The sequence below is a fragment of the Ornithorhynchus anatinus genome, chromosome 4 (assembly GCF_004115215.2).
Source record: "Ornithorhynchus anatinus isolate Pmale09 chromosome 4, mOrnAna1.pri.v4, whole genome shotgun sequence".
NCBI classification, from domain to species: Eukaryota; Metazoa; Chordata; class Mammalia; order Monotremata; family Ornithorhynchidae; genus Ornithorhynchus; species Ornithorhynchus anatinus.
This window is the reverse complement of record NC_041731.1, coordinates 130836898-130856510: the sequence shown is the minus strand read 5'-3', so window position 1 is coordinate 130856510 and position 19613 is coordinate 130836898. Positions and strand designations below refer to the sequence as shown.

General features: G+C 47.1%; 1 protein-coding gene across 10 annotated transcripts in view; it reads left to right on the top strand.

Annotated features, from left to right (window-relative positions):
• The window catches only part of ABLIM2 (actin binding LIM protein family member 2), a 200050-nt gene that overhangs the window by 57951 nt on the left and 122486 nt on the right, over nt 1–19613 (top strand). For all 10 annotated transcript variants that reach the window (XM_029063399.2, XM_029063394.2, XM_029063396.2 and 7 more), the window contains exons 5-6: nt 1607–1733; nt 12589–12682. In XM_029063399.2, coding sequence (XP_028919232.1) covers nt 1607–1733; nt 12589–12682 — 221 coding nt within the window. The remainder of the gene's footprint in view (nt 1–1606; nt 1734–12588; nt 12683–19613) is intronic.

Below are 19613 nucleotides of genomic sequence, written 5' to 3'. Positions count from 1 at the left end.
TGTTATCCCACTTCTGACACTTCCTTTTAGAGAAGCAGCGTGGCTCAGTAGAAAGAGCCCGGGCTTCGGGGTCAGAGGTCATGGGTTCGACTCCCAGCTCTGCCACTTGGCAGTTGTGTGACTGTGGGCGAGTCACTTCACTTCTCTGTGTCTCAGTTACCTCATCTGTAAAATGGGGATTAACTGTGAGCCTCACGGGGGACAACCTGATTACCCTGTATCTACCCCAGCGCTTAGAACAGTGCTCGGCACATAGTAAGCACTTAACGAAAGCAAGATTATTATCATTATTATTATTATGCGCTTACTATGTGCCAAGCACCGTTCTAAGCACTGGGGTAGGTACAAGTTAAACAGGTTGGACACGGTCCCTGTCCCACATGGGGCTCGTACTCTTCATCCCCATTTTACAGATGAGGTAACTGAGGCCCAAAGAAGTGAAATGACTTGGCCAACATCATACAGTAGACAAGTGGTGGAGCTGGGATTAGAACTCGGGTCCTTCTGCCTCTCAGGCCTGGGCTCTAGCCAGTAGGCCACATTGCTTCTGACTGATTGGGCTCTGACTGGAACAATTATTGTGAAGTTCATTCAATCGTATTTATTGAGCGCATATTGTGTGCAGAACAGTGTACTAAGCTCTTGAATGTTTCCTCACTCTGTTTCCATTGATTCCCCGTTGTTCATGACCCCAAATAGATGATCTTTTCTAGGTACCCGATTATTCTACTTTGTCTCACCTTTGGTCCAAGGACCGCCCCCCTACTCTAGGACAGGGATTGCTCTCAATTTCCAATCAAATAATGATTTCTAATAAAGCAATATAATAATAATAATGATGATCATCACTGTTATGATTCTTGTTAAGAGCTTACTATGTGTCAAGCACTGTACTGAGCACTGGGGGAGAGTCAAGCGAATTGGACACTGTCCTTATCCCGTGTGGGGCTCACAGTCTTCATCCCCGCTTTACAGATGAAGGAAGTGATGCACAGAGAAGTGAAGTGACTTGCCCAAGGTGGCACTGCAGACATGTGGAGGAACTGGGATTAGAACCCAAGTCCTATGACTTCTCTTTCCCCTAGGCCACACTGCTCCTCACTATGTATAATGCCTGGCACACAGTAAGCAATCAGCACATAACGTTGTTATCACTATTATTAGTCCGTTAGTTAATCAATCAGTGATATTTACTGAGTACAGAGCACTCAGAGCCCCGTCCACACGGTCGTGTGGATAGAGCCCAGGCCTGGGAGGCAGAAGGACCTGGGTTCAAATCCCAGCTCCGCCACTTGTCTGCTGGGTGACCTTGGGTAAGTCACTTCACTTCCCTAGGCCTCAGTTACCTCATCTGTAAATTGGGGATTGAGGCAGTGAGCCCCAGGTGGGACAGGGACTGTGTCCAACCCGATTTACTTGTATCCACCCCAGTGCTTAGTAGAGTACCTGGCACATAATAAACGCTTTACCAATACCCCCCCCAAAAAATAGATGTTCCCCTGGCTCTGAAGATCTGCTTTGTGTCAGTGACCTGGTTCCATATCTAGGTAAAGGACAATTGAGCCCAGGGACATTATTAAGGAAAGCCTTGATTTTTCCTTCTCAGGCTGCGGAGGCTGCGGTTTGGAAATCAAAAACGGGCAGTCCCTGGTGGCTTTGGATCAGCACTGGCATCTGGGCTGTTTCAAATGCAAGACCTGCGGAAAACTTCTGAACGCCGAATACATCAGCAAGTAAGTTGGGGAAAACATTCTGACACCTGTTTTTTTTAAATTAAAAAATGGTATTTGTTAAGCTCTTATTATGTTCCAGGTACTGTACTAAGCTCTGGGGTGGATACAAATTAATCGGGTTGGGCACAGTCCGCGTCCCACATGGGGCTCACGGTCTTAAACCCCATTTTACAGATGAGAGGACTGAGGCACAGAGAAATGAAGTGACTTGCCACACAGCAGACAAGTGGCGGAGCCAGGATTAGAACCCAGGTCCTTTTGACTCCCAGGTCCGGGCTCTAGCCACTAGGCCACGCTGCTTCTCTTGGGACCCCAGGCTTTAATCAGTCAATCCATCGGTGACCGTTAGGTAGGGATTATCGCTATCTGTTGCCAAATTTGCTTTCCTAAGCACTCAGAACAGTGATCTGCACACAGTAAGTGCTCCATAAATACGGTTGAATGAATGAATGATTGAATTGATATTCGTTGCCGAATTTCCAAACGCTCAGTACAGTGCTCTGCACACAATAAGTGCTCAATAAATCCGACCGAGTGAACGATTGAATGAATGAATCAATCGATGATTTTGATGTGCAGTGTGCAGAGCACTTACTCAACACCTGGGAGAGTACAATGTCATGAGGCCTGGTGACATTATCCATGCCCACAGGGAACTTTTCAAGCCTAAGGGTGGGAGACAGATTTTAAAATAAACTACAGGTTATTAATGTCTGTCTCCCCCTCTAGATGGTAGGTTCCCGGGCTTGGGAGTCAGAGGTCATGGGTTCGAATCCCGACTCTGCCACCTGTCAGCTGTGTGACTGTGGGCAAGTCACTTGACTTCTCTGTGCCTCAGTTACCTCATCTGTAAAATGGGGATTAAGACTGTGAGCCTCACGTAGGACAACCTGATGACCCTGTATCTGCCCCAGCGCTTAGAACAGTGCTCTGCACATAGTAGGCGCTTAACAAATACCAACATTATTATTATCATTATTATTGTTAAGTTCGTTATGGGTGGGGAATGGGTCTCCTTATTGTTCTTTGTACTCTCCTTAGTGTAGTGCTTTGCACACAGTAAGCGCTCAATAAATTCGATCGATCGAATGAATGAATGCATGGATGAAAGGTAGGGCCCGGGGCGGGGTATAAGAATATGGACATAAGTGATTTGGGGCAGGTGGAGGGCTGATTATCAAAATGCCAAAGGGGTACACAGTTGAATACTAATGATGGCATTTGTTAAGTGCTTATTATGTGCAAAGCACTGTTCTAAGCGCTGGGAAGAATGTTGGTATTTGTTATTTGTTTGTTAAGCGCTTACTATGCGCAGAACACTGTTCTGTAAGGGAGATACAGGGTAATCAGGTTGTCCCACATGAGGCTCACGGTCTTAATTCCCATTTTACAGATGAGGTAGCTGAGGCCCAGAGAAGTGAAGTGACTTGCCCACAGTCACACAGCTGACAGGTGGCAGAGTCGGGATTCGAACCCACGGCCTCTGGCTCCCAAGCCCGGGCTCTTTCCACTGAGCCACGCCGTTCAATGACAACCCCTCACACACACACGTAGGAAGGAAGGACTCAAGTGCTTAGGTGACGTGATTGGCAGGGAAAATAATGATAATAATAATAATCGTGGTATTTGTTAAGCGCTTATCATGTGCCAGGCACTGTATTATGCGCTGGGATGGATACAAACAAATAGGGTTGGACCCACTCTCGGGCTCAAAGTCTCCATCCCCATGTTCCAGATGAGGGAACTGAGGTCCAGAGAAGTGAGGTGACTTGTCCAAGGTCACACAGCAGACAAGTGGCAGAAAGGGGATTAGAACCCATAGAGAGGGTGGCCGGGGAATGAGGGATTTCAGTCATGAGAATTGCGCGATTGTTTCTCAGGTTTTTGAAGTAGTGATGGGAATAGAAATTCATTCAGTCAGATTTATTGAGCGCTAACTGTGTGCAGAGCACTGTACTAAGTGCTTGGAAAGTACAAGACAGCCCACTTGACCACCTCCTTCCGGCTGCTGGACATCTAGAGGGTCTCCTCTCGTCCTCCCACCTCCAACCAAATCCCCACACTGCTTTCCTCCTCACCCCGCTCCCTCAGCTGCCGCCGTTAACCTACTTATGAGACACCCAAGAGAAGCGGTGTGGCCTAGTGGCTAGAGCACAGGCCTGGGAGTCATGAGGACCTGGGTTCTAATCCCGACTCCGCCACCTGTCCGCCGCGTGACCCTGGACAGGTGACGTCACTTCTTCGTGCCTCCGTTCCTTCATCTGTAAAATGGGGATGAAGGCTGTGAGCCCCACGGGGGACGGAGACTATGTTCAACCTGACGAGCTCGGATCTACGCCAGCGCTTAGAACAGTGCTTGGCCCGTAGTAGGCACTTAACAAATAGCGTTATTATTATGATTATCATCGTTGTCGTTTCTGTTATCGTTATTCAAAGCTGCCCCGTAATTATCTTTCTTAGAACAGGGACACTGTCAGAGAGGAGAGAATCAGTTATCTAAAGCAAATACTCAATCAACTGAACGCTAAAGATAGTATTTGGAATTTGCATGAAAAGGTTTGATATCTTACTGATCATCTCCCACTGCCTGTCAAACAGACTATTTTATAGGTAGGCTCAGCTGGTAAATACCGCACAAGCGTGCGGACTTTTTTTGTTCTCCGGAGGTTTTTAATCTTTCAATTTACTGTGGAATATCGCCTTTAGAAGGACGTCGTAACTCCGAGTTGCCTTGTTTTCCTTCAGTGGTTTAGGAGGAACAATCTCTTCCATTGCAATAATGGTGCAGATTTACACGTGTTAATAATCGGTGTCTTTGAAGAATGAATATCTCTTCCTTTAAATCGGTAGCTCATATGCATTTAGAAGAGCAGCAGAGGCTGCTTTCTCCTACCAATACAATGATGATTTCTAATAACGTAATAAAATAATTATTTCATTATGCCATCTCTATTATTATTCTCAAATACCATTATTACTATTATTATTATCATTGTTATGATAGAGCATGGCTCAGTGGAAAGAGCCCGGACTTGGAAGTCAGAGGTCGTGGGTTCTAATCCCGGCTCTGCCACTTGTGAGCTGTGTGACTTTGGGCAAGTCACTTCACTTCTCTGGGCCTCAGTTGCCACCTCTGTAAAATGGGGATGAAGACTGGGAGCCCCATGAGGGACAACCTGATCACCTTGTATCCCCCCAGCGCTTAGAACAGTGCTTGGCACATAGTAAGCGCTTAACAAATACCTTTTATTTTTACTGTGTGCCAAGCACTGTACTAAGCACTGGGATAGTTACAAGATAATCAGTGAGTCCCACTTGGAGCTCACTGTAGGAGGGAGTATGATTTAATGTAATAATTATTTTAAAATATTTTCATGGTAATAATATATATACATATATATGTATATGTGTATATAATACATAATCATTCATTCATTCATTCAATAGTATTTATTGAGCGCTTACTATGTGCAGAGCACTGTACTAAGCGCTTGGGATGAACAAGTCGGCAACAGATAGAGACGGTCCCTGCCGTTTGACGGGCTCACGGTCTAATCGGGGGAGACGGACGGACGAGAACGATGGCAATAAACAGCGTCGAGGGGAAGAACATCTCGTAAAAACCGATGGCGACTAAATAGAATCGAGGCGATGTACCATTCATTAACAAAATAAATAGGGTAACGGAAATATATACAATCGAGCGGAAGAGTACAGTGCAGTGGGGATGGGAAGGGAGAGGTGGAGGAGCAGAGGGAAAAGGGGAAAAAGAGGGTTTAGCTGCGGAGAGGTAAAGGGGGGATGGCAGAGGGAGTAGAGGGAGAAGAGGAGCTCGGTCTGGGAAGGCCTCTCGGAGGAGGTGAGTTTTAAGTAGGGTTTCGAAGAGGGGAAGAGAATCAGTTTGGCGGAGGTGAGGAGGGAGGCCGTTCCGGGACCGCGGGAGGACGTGACCCAGGGGTCGACGGCGGGATGGGCGAGACCGAGGGACGGCGAGGAGGTGGGCGGCAGAGGAGCGGAGCGTGCGGGGTGGGTGGTAGAAGCAGCGTGGCTTAGTAGAAAGAGCCTGGGCTTGGGAGTCAGAGGTCATGAGTTCGAATCTCAGCTCCGCCACTTGTCGGCTGTGTGACTGTGGGCAAGTCACTTCACTTCTCTTTGCCTCAGTGACCTCATCTGTAAAATGGGGATTAACTGTGAGCCTCACGTGGGACAACCTGATGACCCTGTATCTCCCCCGGTGCTTAGAACAGTGCTCTGCACATAGTAAGCGCTTAACAAATACCAACATTGTTATTATTATATCAACTATTATCGCAATTGGTAGACATGACCTACCAGGGAAGCAGTGTGGCCTAATGGATAGAGCAAGGGGCTGGGATTCAGAAGGACCTGGGTTTTAATCCAGGAGACCACGTATTTTCTGGGTGACCTTGGGCAAGTCACTTCACGTCCCTGTGTCTCAGTGACCTCATCTGTAAAATGGGGATGAAGACTGTGAGCCCCATGTGGGACAGGGACTGTGTCCAACCTGATTAGCTTGTATCTGCCCCTGACTTACAACGGTTCTTGGCATACAGTAAGAGCTCAAAAAATACCACCGTTATGATTCATTCATTCAATTGTATTTATCGAGCACTGTGTGCAGAGCACTGCACTAAGCGTTTGGAAAGTATAATTCGGCAACAAATAGAGACGATCCCTACCCAACAACGGGCTCACAGTCTAGAAGGGGGAGACAGCAAAACAAGTAGAGAGGTATCAGTAGCTACAAAATAAATAAATAGAATCATAGATATATACACATTAATAAAATAAATAGAGTAATAAATATGTACGAATATACACAAATGCTGTGGGGCGGGGAAGGGGGTAGAGCAGAGGGAGGGAGTGAGGGTGATGGGGAGGGGAGGAGGAGCAGAGGAAAAGGAGGACTCAGTCTGGGAAGGCCTCCTGGAGGAGGTGACCTCTCAGTAGGGATTTGAGCTCTCAGTGGGGCTTTGAAGCTAATAATAGTAATAATAATAATGTTGGTATTTGTTAAGCGCTTACTATGTGCAGAGCACTGTTCTAAGCGCTGGGGTAGATACAGGGTAATCAGGTTGTCCCACGTGAGGTTCACAGTTAATCCCCATTTTCCAGATGAGGTGACTGAGGCCCAGAGAAGTGAAGTGACTTGCCCACAGTCACACAGCTGCCAAGTGGCAGATCCGGGATTCGAACCCATGACCTCTGACTCTCAAGCCCGGGCTCTTTCCACTGAGCCACGCTGCTCAGTAGGGCTTTGAATCATTATCATTCTGGTAGTAATTTGGGTAATTGTAATGGCATTTTAAAAATGTTTTCTAAGTGTTGAACACTGGGCTAGTTAGAAGGTCATGAGGGGTAAGATGCAGGTTCTGTCCTAAACAGTGCTCACCATCTGTCTCATCCTCATTAAAGAGACGTGGAAACGGAGGTTCTGAGAGGCTAGTGACTTACCCAAGGACACACAGCAGACAATAAGCTCATTAGGGGCAGGGAACACGTCTGCTACTGCCTGTCGTTTTGTTTTGTTGTCTGTCTCCCCCTTTTAGACTGGGAGCCCATTGTTGGGCAGGGATTGTCTTTTTCTGTTGCCAAATTGCAGTTCAATTGTATTTACTGAGTGTTTACTATGTGCGGGAGCGCTGTACTAAGCACGTGGGAGAGCACAATACGACAGAATTAGCAATCACGGTTGCTTTCCTCAACAGGCTTACAATCCAGAGGGGGAGAAAGACATTAATGCAATAATGATTTCTAATAATAATGTAATGATAATAATTGTTATACTTGTTAAGTGCTTACTATTGTCAAGCTCTGTACTAAATGCTGGGGTAGATATAAGATGATCAGGTGAGACAGAGTCCCTGTTCTCACAGGGCTCACGATCTAAGGAGGAAGGTATTAAATCCCCATTTTAGAGATGAGGTAACTGAGGCCCAGAGAAGGTAATTCACTTGCCCAAGTTCACACAGCAGGCATGTGGCAGATCATGAAGGCCCAGCTCCTCCAAGAAGCCTTCCCTGACTGCACCCTCCTCTCCTGTTCTCTCACTCCCTTCTGTGCCGCTCTTACTTGCTCCTTTATTCATCCTCCCTCCCATCCCTACAGCACATATGGAAATATCTGTATAGTTCTGTCATTTATTTACTTATTCATTTATATTATTGCCTGTCTTCCCCTCTAGACTGTGAGCTCGTGGTGGGCAGAAATGGGTGTGTTTGTTGTTATATTGTCCTGTCCCAAGCGCTTGGTACAGTGCTCGGCGCACAGTAAGCACTCAATAAATATGATTGAATGAATGAACGAATGAAGAACCTGGATTGAAACGGTTCTTCATTCATTCACTGATTCATTCAGTGACTCAATGGCCCTATCCCCTAGGCCGTCCTGTCTGAAGTTGATTTTTGATAGAAAGTTGGCCACGTGACTAGAGGAAATGACTCCATCAACGAGATGAGGAAGCTGGATCGATTGGGGTCAATACTTTTTTCTGGCCTCCAACCCAAGAAAAGATGCCAGGTCTGATTTCTAGGAAACCCCATTCTAAAGATTCATCAATATTCAATCAGTCAATCATATTTATTGAGCACTGCCTGTGTGCAGAGCACTGTAGTAAGCGCTTGGGAGAGGACAATATAACAATGAACGCACACATTCCCTGCCCACAACACGCTTACAGTCTAGAGCAGGGGAGACCGACATCAATACAAATAAGTAAATAACAGGTATGGACCAAATGGTGTGGGGCTGGGAGGGGGGACGAGCAAAGGGAGCGAGTCAGGCGACACAGAAGGGAGCGGGAGATGAGGAAAAGTGGGGCTTAGTCCGGGAAGGCCTCTTGGAGGAGGTGGGCCTTCAATAAGGCTTTGAAGCGGGGGAGAGTCGTTGTCTGGGAGATTTGAGGAGGGAGGGCCTTCCGGGCCAGAGGCAGGACGGGGGCCAGGGGTCAATGGCGGGACAGGCGAGAAGGAGGCCCAGTGAGGAAGTGAGCGGGCTGCGATGGAGAAGGAGAGAAGGAGAGAAGGGGATGGACAGCTTTAAAGCCAACAGTGAGGAGCTTTTGTTCGATACAGAGTTGAAAGGGCAACCACTAGATATTTTTTGAGGAAGGGGGTGACATGTCTTGAATGTTTTTATAGAAAAATGATCCGGGCAGCAGAGTGAAGTATGGACTGGAGTTGGGAGAGGCCGGAGGTGGGGAGGTCAGCAAGGAGGAGGCTGGTGCAGTAATCAAGGCTGGGTAGGATGAGTGATTCTATTCGTGTGGTGGTGGGTTTAAATGGAGAGAAAAGGGCAGATTTTACCCATGCTGAGAAGGTGGGAACAAAAGGATTTAGTGATGGATCGAATATGTGGGTTGAATGAGAGAGAGGACGCAAGGTTAACGCCAAGGTTACAGGCTTATGGGACAGAAAGGGTGGTGTTGCCGTCTACGGTGATGGCAAAGTCAGGGGGTGGCGGAGGTGAGATTAGAACCCATGATCTTCTGACTCCCAGGCCCGGGCCTTCTCCGCTAAAACACACAAATCCCAAATTGATACCGGTGAGAAAAAGAAGAGTTTGGATTCTATAGAATGTTGCCGTTCTTAACATGATCCAGCATTTCAAACAGGAATTTTATTTTCCCTCTTGCTCATTACAAGTATGACTAGTGCAGAAATGTCTGTTTGGAAGGTATAACACAAAAGCCTACAATGATGTGAGATTTTAGGTGCCAATTAAAACCTTTAAGCCAGAAATGTTAAGTTGGCATCAGGATGCTTACTCATCCACATACAGTACTTACCGGCCTACACAGTTAGCCAAAAATACTATTGGAAAATGTAGGATTTAAGTAAAGGAATACGTTGCCATGGGAACGTCTTCTCTGGCATCGCCCGAATTTGTTGTTCGCATCCCGATCCGGAGATACCGTGGAGCCTAATACATTGGAGGCTCCTTCGGGGCAAGAATTGGGTCAACCAACTCGATCGTAATCAATTAATTAATGTTGGTATTTGTTAAGCGCTTACTATGTGCAGAGCACTGTTCTAAGCGCTGGGGTAGATACAGGGTCATCAGGTTGTCCCACGTGAGGCTCACAGTTAATCCCAGTTAATCTAATCACAGTTAGATCGTACTAACATCTAGCAAGGCGAAATAGTGCCAGAAACCAGCAATTTGGCTATCGGCTTAAATAAATGAGAACAGTCAATCAATTGTATCTGTGGAGCGCTTACTGTGTGCAGAGCACTGTACTAAGCACTCGGGAGAGTACAGTATAACCATTCCTTAGCATAGCAGAGTGGATAGAGAAGACCTTGGAGTCAGAAGGTCATGGGTTCTAATGCCGGCTCCTCCGCTTGTCTGCTGTGTGACCTTGGGCAACTCACTTCACTTCTCTGGGCCTCAATTGCCTCATCTGTAAAATGGGGATTAAGACTGTTAGTCCCATGTGGGACAGTATCCAACCTTATTTGCTTTATCCACTCCGGTGCTCAGTACAGTGACTGACAGATAGTAAGCGCTTAACAAATACTATTATTATTATCCTTATTATATAACAATATAGCAAACACATTCCCCACCTACAATACGGCCTAAAGGAAGAGTAGATCTTAGGAATTCCATCTCTAGCAGAGTGCTATCCAAGCCACAAAATTGAACAAAGAAAATCTCTGGTTATTCTTACTAGTCACTTTTTGTTTTCAAATGCTTTGAGATTGTGAGTCCCCCATGGGAAAGAGACTGTATCTAATTCCCATCTGAGTTTTCTTTCCCAGGGGTTAGTCCAGTGCTCGGCACACAGAAAACACTTAATAAATATGATTATGAAATATGATGAAGGTACAGCATTTAGTGAGAAGCAGCGTGGCTCAGTGGAAAGAGCCCGGGCTTGGGACTCAGAGGTCGTGGGTTCTAATCTCAGCTCCGCCACCTGTCCTCTGTGTGGCCTTGGGCAAGTCACTTAACTTCTCTGCGTCTTGGTTACCTCATCTGTAAAATGGGGATGAAGACCGTGAGCCCCACGTGAGGCAACCCGGTTACCCTGTATCTACCCCAGCGCTTAGAACAGTGCTCGGCACATAGTAAGCGCTTAACAAATACCATCATTATTATGATTATTAGTGTCCAAGAAGCTACATAGCCAACATGAACAGAGTCACACTCATCGGCAGCAAGCTGAAACAACATGCATCGCATAGTCTCGTGTCCTGGAATTACCCCACCTTTCCACTTACAATAATGGGATGTATTAAGAACAATAGTGAAAACACTGCATAAACTGTGTCTGGACTGTGAATTTGTTATGGGCAGGGAATGTGCCTGTTCTGTTGTACTCTCCCAGGCACTTAGTACAGTGTTCTGCACACAGAAGCGCTCAATAAATACCACTGATGGATTGATTAAGAAGAAACATAAAATGGGGTACCTGCCCACAAGGAAATTACGCTCCTGCTTAGAGAACTCTAAAAGACACTTCTTATAAACCGGTGTCTTCCGTTCTGTAATGAAGGATGTCGATTCTCCCTTCAGCACATCTCTTGAATCCGCCCCATCCCCGCCATCCGAACAGCCACTACTTTCATCCAAGGAATGATCATTTCCCACCTTTCATCAGCCTCCTCACTGAGCTCTCTGCTTCCTGTCTCTCCACTCTCACGTCCGTACCTCCCCTTGCTACCCTGATCTTTTTTTTTTGTTCTAAAAGAGCGTTCAGTCCAGAGCTCCCTGCTCCTCAAAAACCTCCCTTCTAGGGGAGGGAAGACTGGATGGGGAAATGAGGGCTTAATCAGGGAGGGCCACATGGAGCAGAGTTGATTTTCAGAGGATTTTGTAGGTGGTTTTGAACCTTGTACAAAGAACCCCGGAACATATTGTGGAAAATAGAGTCACTATCCCTGCTCTCAAATCACTGAAAATAATTACAGTAGTAATCATAATGATGGTATTTGTTAACACTTACTATGTGCCAAGCACTGTTCTAACGCTGCAGTAGGTACAAGGTCATCAGGTTATCCCACGTGGGGCCCACAGTTTTAATCCCCATTTTACAGATGAGGGAACCGAGGCACAGAGAAGTGAAGTGACTTGCCCAAAGTCACACAGCTGATAAGTAGCGGAGCGGGGATTAGAACCCACAACCGGTGACTCCCAGCCCGGGCTCTTTCCGCTAAGCCACGCTGCTTCTCTGAAAACAGCCAATACGCTGTAAGCTCATTGTGGGCAGGGAACGTGTCTACCAACTCAGTTTCCCAAGTGCTTAGTACAGTGCCCCGAACATAGTAAATGCTCAATAAATGCCATCGATTGATCGATAAAACTAGAAGCTGTATGACTCAGCACATAGAGCCTGGACCTAGGAGTTAGAAGGACCCGGGTTCTGATCCCGGCTCTACCACGTGTCTGCTGTGTGATCTTGGGCATGTCATTTCACTTCTCTGGGCCTCGGTTCCCTCATCTGTAAAATGGGGATTATGAGTATGACCCCCATGTGGGACAGGGACCGTGTACATCACCTTGATTCTATTTATTTGCTATTGTTTTAATGAGATGTTCATCCCCTCGATTCTATTTATTGCTACTGTTCTTGTCCGTCCGTCTCCCCGGATTAGACCGTGAGCCCGTCAAAGGGCAGGGACTGTCTCTATCTGTTACCGATTTGTCCATTCCAAGCGTTTAGTACAGTGCTCTGCACATAGCAAGCGCTCAGTAAATACTATTGAATTAACCTGTACCTAACCCAGTGCTTAGAACAGTGCTTGGCACATTGAAAGCGCTTAATAAGTACCATAATTATTAACTGCACTGGGCTTATTGGTAATGTTGGTGAATGGTGTGTTTCCCTTCTCAGAGATGGAGTCCCGTACTGCGAAGCAGACTACCATGCCAAATTTGGGATCCAGTGCGACAGATGTGAGAAATACATCACAGGCAGAGTCCTGGAGGTAAGACCAAACCCCTCCTACCCAATGATGACAGAATAATGACGAACGTCATTAAAAATCGTAATAATACCAGTTCATTCATTCATTCATTCATTCAGTTGATCCTGTTTATTGAATGCTTACATTATGCAGAGCACGGTATTAAGCGGTTGGGGGAGGACAGCACAGCAATAAACAGTGACGTTCCCTGCCCGCAACGAGCTGACAGTCTAGATGGGGGGAGATTGAAATCAATACAAATAAATAAAATGAAAGCTATGGACATAAGTGGTGCGGGGCTGGGAGGGGGGAAGAGCAGAGGGAGCGAGTCAAGGCAACACAGAAGAAAGTGGGAGATGAGGAAAAGCGGGGCTTAGTCAGGGAAGGCCTCTTGGAGGAGGTGGGCCCTCAGTAAGGCTTGGAAAGGGGGGGAGAGTCAGTGTCTGTCTGTCCGTCTCCCCCGATTAGACCGTAAGCCCGTCAGTGGGCAGGGACTGTCTCTATCTGTCGCCGATTTGTACATTCCAAGCGCTTAGTACAGTGCTCTGCACATAGTAAGCGCTCAATAAATACTATTGAATGAATTAGAGGAGGGAGGGCATTCCGGGGCAGAGGCAGGACGTCGGCCAAGCGTCACTGGCGGGACAGGCGAGACGAAGGTCCAGTGAGAAGGTTAGCGGCACCAAAGGAGCGGAGTGCGAGGGCTGGGTTGTAGTTAGAAGAATTATGGTATTTGTTAAGCACTTGCTATGTGCCAGGCACTGTATTAAACGTTGGAGGAGAGAAGTGAAGTGAGGTAGGAGAGGCCCAGGTGTTAGACTGCTTTAAAGCCGACGGTGAGGAGGTTTTGTTTGATGCAGAGGTGGATGGGTAACCACTAGAGGTTTTTGAGGAGCAGGATGGCAACAGTTTCTTCAGCTAATAATAATAGCAATTATAATAATTATGGTATTTGTTAAGCGCTTACTATGTGCGAGGAACTGTACTATGTGCTGGGGCGGATATAAGCAAATCGGGTTGGACACAGTTTCTGTGCCATGTAGGGCTCACAGTCATTTTACAGGTGAGGTCACCGAAGCCCGGAGAAGTGAAGTGATTTGCCCAAGGTCACACACCAGACAAGTGGCAGATCTAGGATTAGAACCCATGACGGGACTCCCAGACCTGTGATCTACCCACCGGGCAAGCTGCTTTTCCCAATAGATTTACACTCTATGCTTTCAGACAATCAATTCCTGGACAGACCATCATCTGATCTGCTCCAAACTCTCACTAATCAATCATTGATTGCACCCTTGCTTGTTCAGAGCACTGGACTAAGGGCTTGGAAGGGTTCAGTGCAACAGAGTCGGTTTCCTGCCCGCAATAAGTTTACAGTCTAGATGGGGAGACAGGTATTAATAGAAAGAAAGAAATGCCAGATACGGACATAGACGCTGTGGGGCCGAGAGAGGGGTGAAAAATGGAGCCTCTCAGAACGATGCAGAAGGCGGGGAGAAGAGGAAATGAGGACTTAGTCAGGGAAGGCCTCTTGGAGGAGGTGGGTTTTTAAGAAAATTTGAAGGTGGGGAGAGTGATAGTCTCTTGGATATAATAATGATAATAATAATAATAATAATGGTATTTGTTAAGTGCTTACTATGGGCCAAGCACTTTTCTAAACTCTGGGGTAGATAAAAGGTAATCAGGTTGTCCCACATGGGGCTCACAGTCTTCATCCCCATTTTACAGATGAGGGAACGGAGGCACAGAGAAGTGAAGTGACTTGCCCAAGGTCACACAGCAGACAAGTGGCAGAGTCAGGATTAGAACCCATGACTTCTGATTCCCAAGCCCGGGGTCTTTCCGCTAAGCCACGCTGGGTGGTCCACCCATCCTGTTAATGGAACTGGCACTTAGTTATGAGACCCATTTCTTCACCCGGTTATGGTGAATATCCTAACTCCGATCGGCTCAAGGCTGGGTGCTCTGGAAACTAAAGACCCAGGGAGGGATGAGATTCTTCCTTTCCTTCCTTTTTGTTTTAATAATAATAATAATAATAATGGTATTTGTTAAGCTCTTACTATGTGCCAAGCACTGTTCTAAGCTCTGGGGGAGATACAAGGTAACTAGGTTGTCCCACCTGAGGCTCAGTCTCAGTTCCGATTAGACTGAAAACCCGCCAAAGGGCAGGGACTGTCTCTGTTACCGATTTGTCCATTCCAAGCGCTTAGTACAGTGCTCTGCACATAGTAAGCGCTCAAAAAATACTATTGAATGAATAAATACTACTGAATGAATTCCCAATGTCCAGATGAGGGAACTGAGGCCCAGAGAAGTGAAGTGACTTGCCCAAAGTAACCCAGCAGACAAGCGGCAGAGTCAGGATTAGAACCCACAACCTTCTGACTCCCAGGCCCGTGCTGTCCCCATGACACTATGCTGCTTCTCATCCATCCATCCATCGATCACTGAACGGTTCTTGTGCGCACAGCTCTATGCCAAGCATTTACGAGGGAACCTACACCATGACGTATTCTTTTGTATTGTCCTCTCCCGAGCGCTTAGTATAGTGTTCTGCACACAGCAGAGAAGCGGCGTGGCTCAGTGGAAAGAGCCCGGGCTTAGGAGTCAGAGGTCGTGGGTTCTAATCCCAGCTCCGCCACTTATCAGCTGTGTGACCCTGGACAGGCCACTTCACTTCTCTGTGCCTCAATGTGACCTCATCTGTAAAATGAGGATTAGGACTGTGAGCCCCGCGTGGGACATCCCGATGACCTCGAATCTCCCCCAGCGTTTAGAACAGTGCTTGGCGTATAGTAAGCGCTTAACAAATCCCATCATTATCATCACGGGAAGCGCTCAGTAAATAGGATTGCTCGGTGGACACGTTCCCTGGCTGTGGCGAGCTGCTGAGGGTCACCCTTCTCCCTCCGAGGTCCCCAACTCCCGGTTTCCATGGTGACAACGCCCGTGTTCACGGCTCCGTCCTCCTCTTTGTGAAAATGAGAAGCTCTGTTGCCGCCCGATGAAATTCCGTCAGAAAATCAGGTCGCTCCTGATGTCCTTTGTTGTGAGATTCTGCTGGAGCGTACGCTTCTCCTTCCCAAATCCCTCTGAACCCTTTTTATTTTAATAGTATTTGTTGAGTGCTTACTCTGTGTCGGGCTCTCTTCTCAGCTCTGGGGGAGATACACCCTCTAATAATAATAATTATTATTATTATGGTATTTGTTAAGCACTTTCTACATGCCCAGCACGGTTCTAAGCACTGGAGTAGCTACAAGGTAAGTAGGTTGCCCTACGTGGGGCTCACAGTATTGATCCCCAATTTACACGGAGGCACAGAGAAGTTGAGTGACTTGCCCAAAGTCACGAGGCAGACAAGCGGTAGAGCCGGGATTCGAACCCACGACCTCGGACTCCCAAGCCCGGGCTCTGTCCACTAAGCCACGCTGCTTCTCTAAGCTGCTTCTCTAGGCCGTAAGCCCGTCGTGGGCGGGGAACGTGTCTGTTCATTGTCATATTGTCCTCTCCCAAGCGCTTAGTACAGTGCTCTGCACATAGTAAGAGCTCAATAAATACTACTGAATGAATGAAAGTACCATAATTGTTATTAATTATTACTTTTATGATTAGCCTGTTCAACTACACTCGTACCCAAGCGCTTAGTACGGTGCTCTGCACCCAGTAAGCCTCTCAATAAATATAATTGAATGACTCAGAATGGATACACAATCCATGTCCTACACGGGGCTCACGTTCTTAATCCCCATTTTACAGACGAGGGGACTGAGGCCCAGAGATGTGAAGTGACTCGCCCAAGGTCACACAGTAGATCAGTGGCAGAGCCGGGACTAGAACCAGGCTCTGGAAATGTAGGGGAACAGCAGAGGCCTAGTAGAAGACAGTATAGAGAAGCAGCGTGGCTCAGTGGAAAGAGCATGGGCTTTGGAGTCAGAGGGCATGGGTTCGAATCCCGGCTCGGCCACTTGTCAGCTGTGTGACTGTGGGCAAGTCACTTCACTTCTCGGTGCCTCAGTTCCCTCATCTGTAAAATGGGGATAAAGACTGTGAGCCCCACGTGGGACAACCTGATTCCCCTGTGTCTACCCCAGCGCTTAGAACGGTGCTCGGCACATAGTAAGCGCTTAACAAGTACCAGCGTTATTATTAGAGGAGCAGCGTGGCTCAGTGGAAAGAGCCCGGGCTTGGGAGTCAGAGGTCATGGGTTCGAATCCCGGCTCTGCCACTTGTCAGTTGGGTGACTGTGGGCAAGTCACTTCACTTCTCAGTGCCTCAGTTCCCTCATCTGTAAAATGGGGCTCAACTGTGAGTCTCACGTGGGACAACCTGATTACCCTGTATCTACCCCAGCGCTTAGAACAGTGCTTGGCACATAGTAAGCGCTTAACAAATACCAACATTAGTAGTAGTAGTAGTAGTATAGGCCTGGGAGTCGGAGGATCTGGATTCTAATCTTGGCTCCGCCACTTTTCTGCTGTGTGGCCTTGGGCAAGTCATTTTACTTCTCCGTACCTCAGTTCCCTCTTCTGGAAAATGGGGAGTCAATCCCCATTCTCTCTCCTACTTAGACTGTGAGTCTCATGTGGGGCCCGATGATCTTGTATCTACCCCAGTGTTTAATACAGCGCTTGGCATATTGTAAGGGCTTAACAAATATCACAATTAAACACAATAGCTCGGAAGGGACAGTTTCATTGCGTCAAAACTAGACCTTGAATGTGGTTTCCGCACTGAGGGGCAGCGTGGTTTAGTGGATAGAGGCCGGGCCTGGGAGTAGGAAGGACCTGAGTTCTAATGCCGGCTCTGCCACGTCTGCTGTGTGACCTTGGGTAAACCGCTTCACTTCTCTGGGCCTCAGTTCCCTCATGTGGAAAATGGGGATGAAGACTGTGAACCCCATATGGGACAGGGACTGTTTCCAACCTGATTACCTTGTGTCTACCCCAGCGTATAGTGCAGTGTCTGACATAGAGTAAGCGCTAAATAAATAACATTAAAAAAATGGACACTTGGGAAAAGAGCACAAGATATAGTCTGGACCTCAATGAGGTTATGTGGGAGAGACAGACAGGAAGGCATTTTTGAAAGGGTGTGATCAGAATAAAAAAAATTCAACGTGCAATCAGTTATACATATATTCGTAAGTGCAGAGAGATGATCTGATAAATATGTAAATTCTAGATGCTGATACTGTTTCATTTCTGGAGCTTATATTGTTGGTATTATTAGAAGTGTGTGTGTGTCTGAGAATATGTCTAGGTTATTATAGTGTGTTTTATATTTTAATATCGCAGAGGGACGGGTTTATGTCCACAGTAGTTGCTTTGAAGAGGAAGTTGAACTGAGGTGGGACATGTAGACACTTAGTGATGCTGCTGATGAAGAAAAAGAACATTTTTCCTGTAACTTTCCCAGCCTTGAAAATAAACACTGTCATACCTGCCCGGGATCGAAAAGAAGGAAAGATGAACCCTGCTTTAAAATTATGCAATGATTTTTAATTTGGCAGTCCTAGGAATCTCTATTTGTAGATAGTTATAATAATGATGGTATTTAAGTGCTTTCTATGTGTCAAGCACTGTTCTAAGCACTGGAGTAGATATAAGTTAATCAGGTTGGACGCAGTCCCTGTCCCACATGGGACTCAGGGTCTTAATCCCCATTTTACAGATGAGGGAACTGAGGCCCAGAAAGTCAGTCAGTCACACATATTTATTGAGCACTTACTGTGTGCAAGAGCGCTGTACTAAGCGCTTGGGAGAGTACAGTAAAACAAAGTGATTTGCTCAAGGTCACACAGCAGAGATGTGGAGCAGAGTTTAGAACCCAGGTCCTTCTGACTCCCGGGCCTGTGCTTTATCCACTAGTCCACACTGCTTCTCTTGGTCTTATGGTGTTGACTCTGGGCTTAATCGATGCCAAACACTAAAGTAATAATAATAGTAATAATTGTGGTGTTTGTCAAGTGCTTACTGTGTGCCAAGCACTGTACTAAGTGCTGGAATGGATACCAGCAAATCGGATTGGACACAGCCCTTGTCCCACGTGGGGCTCCGGGTCTCGATCACCATTTTCTAGATGAGGTCACTGAAGCACAGAGAAGTGAACTAACTCGCCCAAGGTCACACAGCAGACAAGCGGCGGAGCCGAGATTAGAACGTTTGACCTTCTGACGCCGGGCTCTATCCACTATGTCAGGCCGCTTCTCTAAGCTGCAAGGAAAATGCAAGATCATCAGATCTGGTCTCGCCTCTGTCCCAGCCCCAGTCTAAAAGAGACAGAAATCAGGTCTTTCCTCTCCATTTTACATTTGGGGAAACTGAGGCCCAGAGAGGTGGCCCCAGGGATTGCTGTCACAGCGCGCTAGTGACAGAGCTGGGGCTAGAACCCAGGTCTCCCGACACCCGGTCCTGTGCTCTTTCCCCTAGGCCTCACGGAAGCAGCGTGGCTCGGTGGAAAGAGCCCGGGCTTGGGAGTCAGAGGACGTGGGTTCTAATCCCGGCTCCACCACTCGTCCGCTGTGTAACCTCGGGCAAGCCACTTCACTTGTCTGTGCCTCAGTTACCTCATTTGGAAAATGAGGATTAAGACTGTGAACTCCACGGGGGACAACCTGATTTTTGTAACTACCCCAGTGCTGAGAACCATGCTTGGCCCATATTAAGTGCTTAACAAATAAAATCATCATTTTTATTATTATTATTAAGGTGGCACAAGGAGATAGAAGACGTGGGTTCTAGTCCCGACTCGGGCCTCCGTGTGTGACTGTGGGAGAGTCATTTGACCTTTCATGGGTCTCAGTTTCCTCATCTGGAAAATGGGGGTAAGGCTGGATTTTGAGCCCCTGGAAGGTCAGGCCCTATGCACTTATTCCTTCTCGGATTGTGTTGTGAATCTCTATCTTTTAGGGGAAAAGAGTCCCTGACCTCCAGGTGGGAATTTG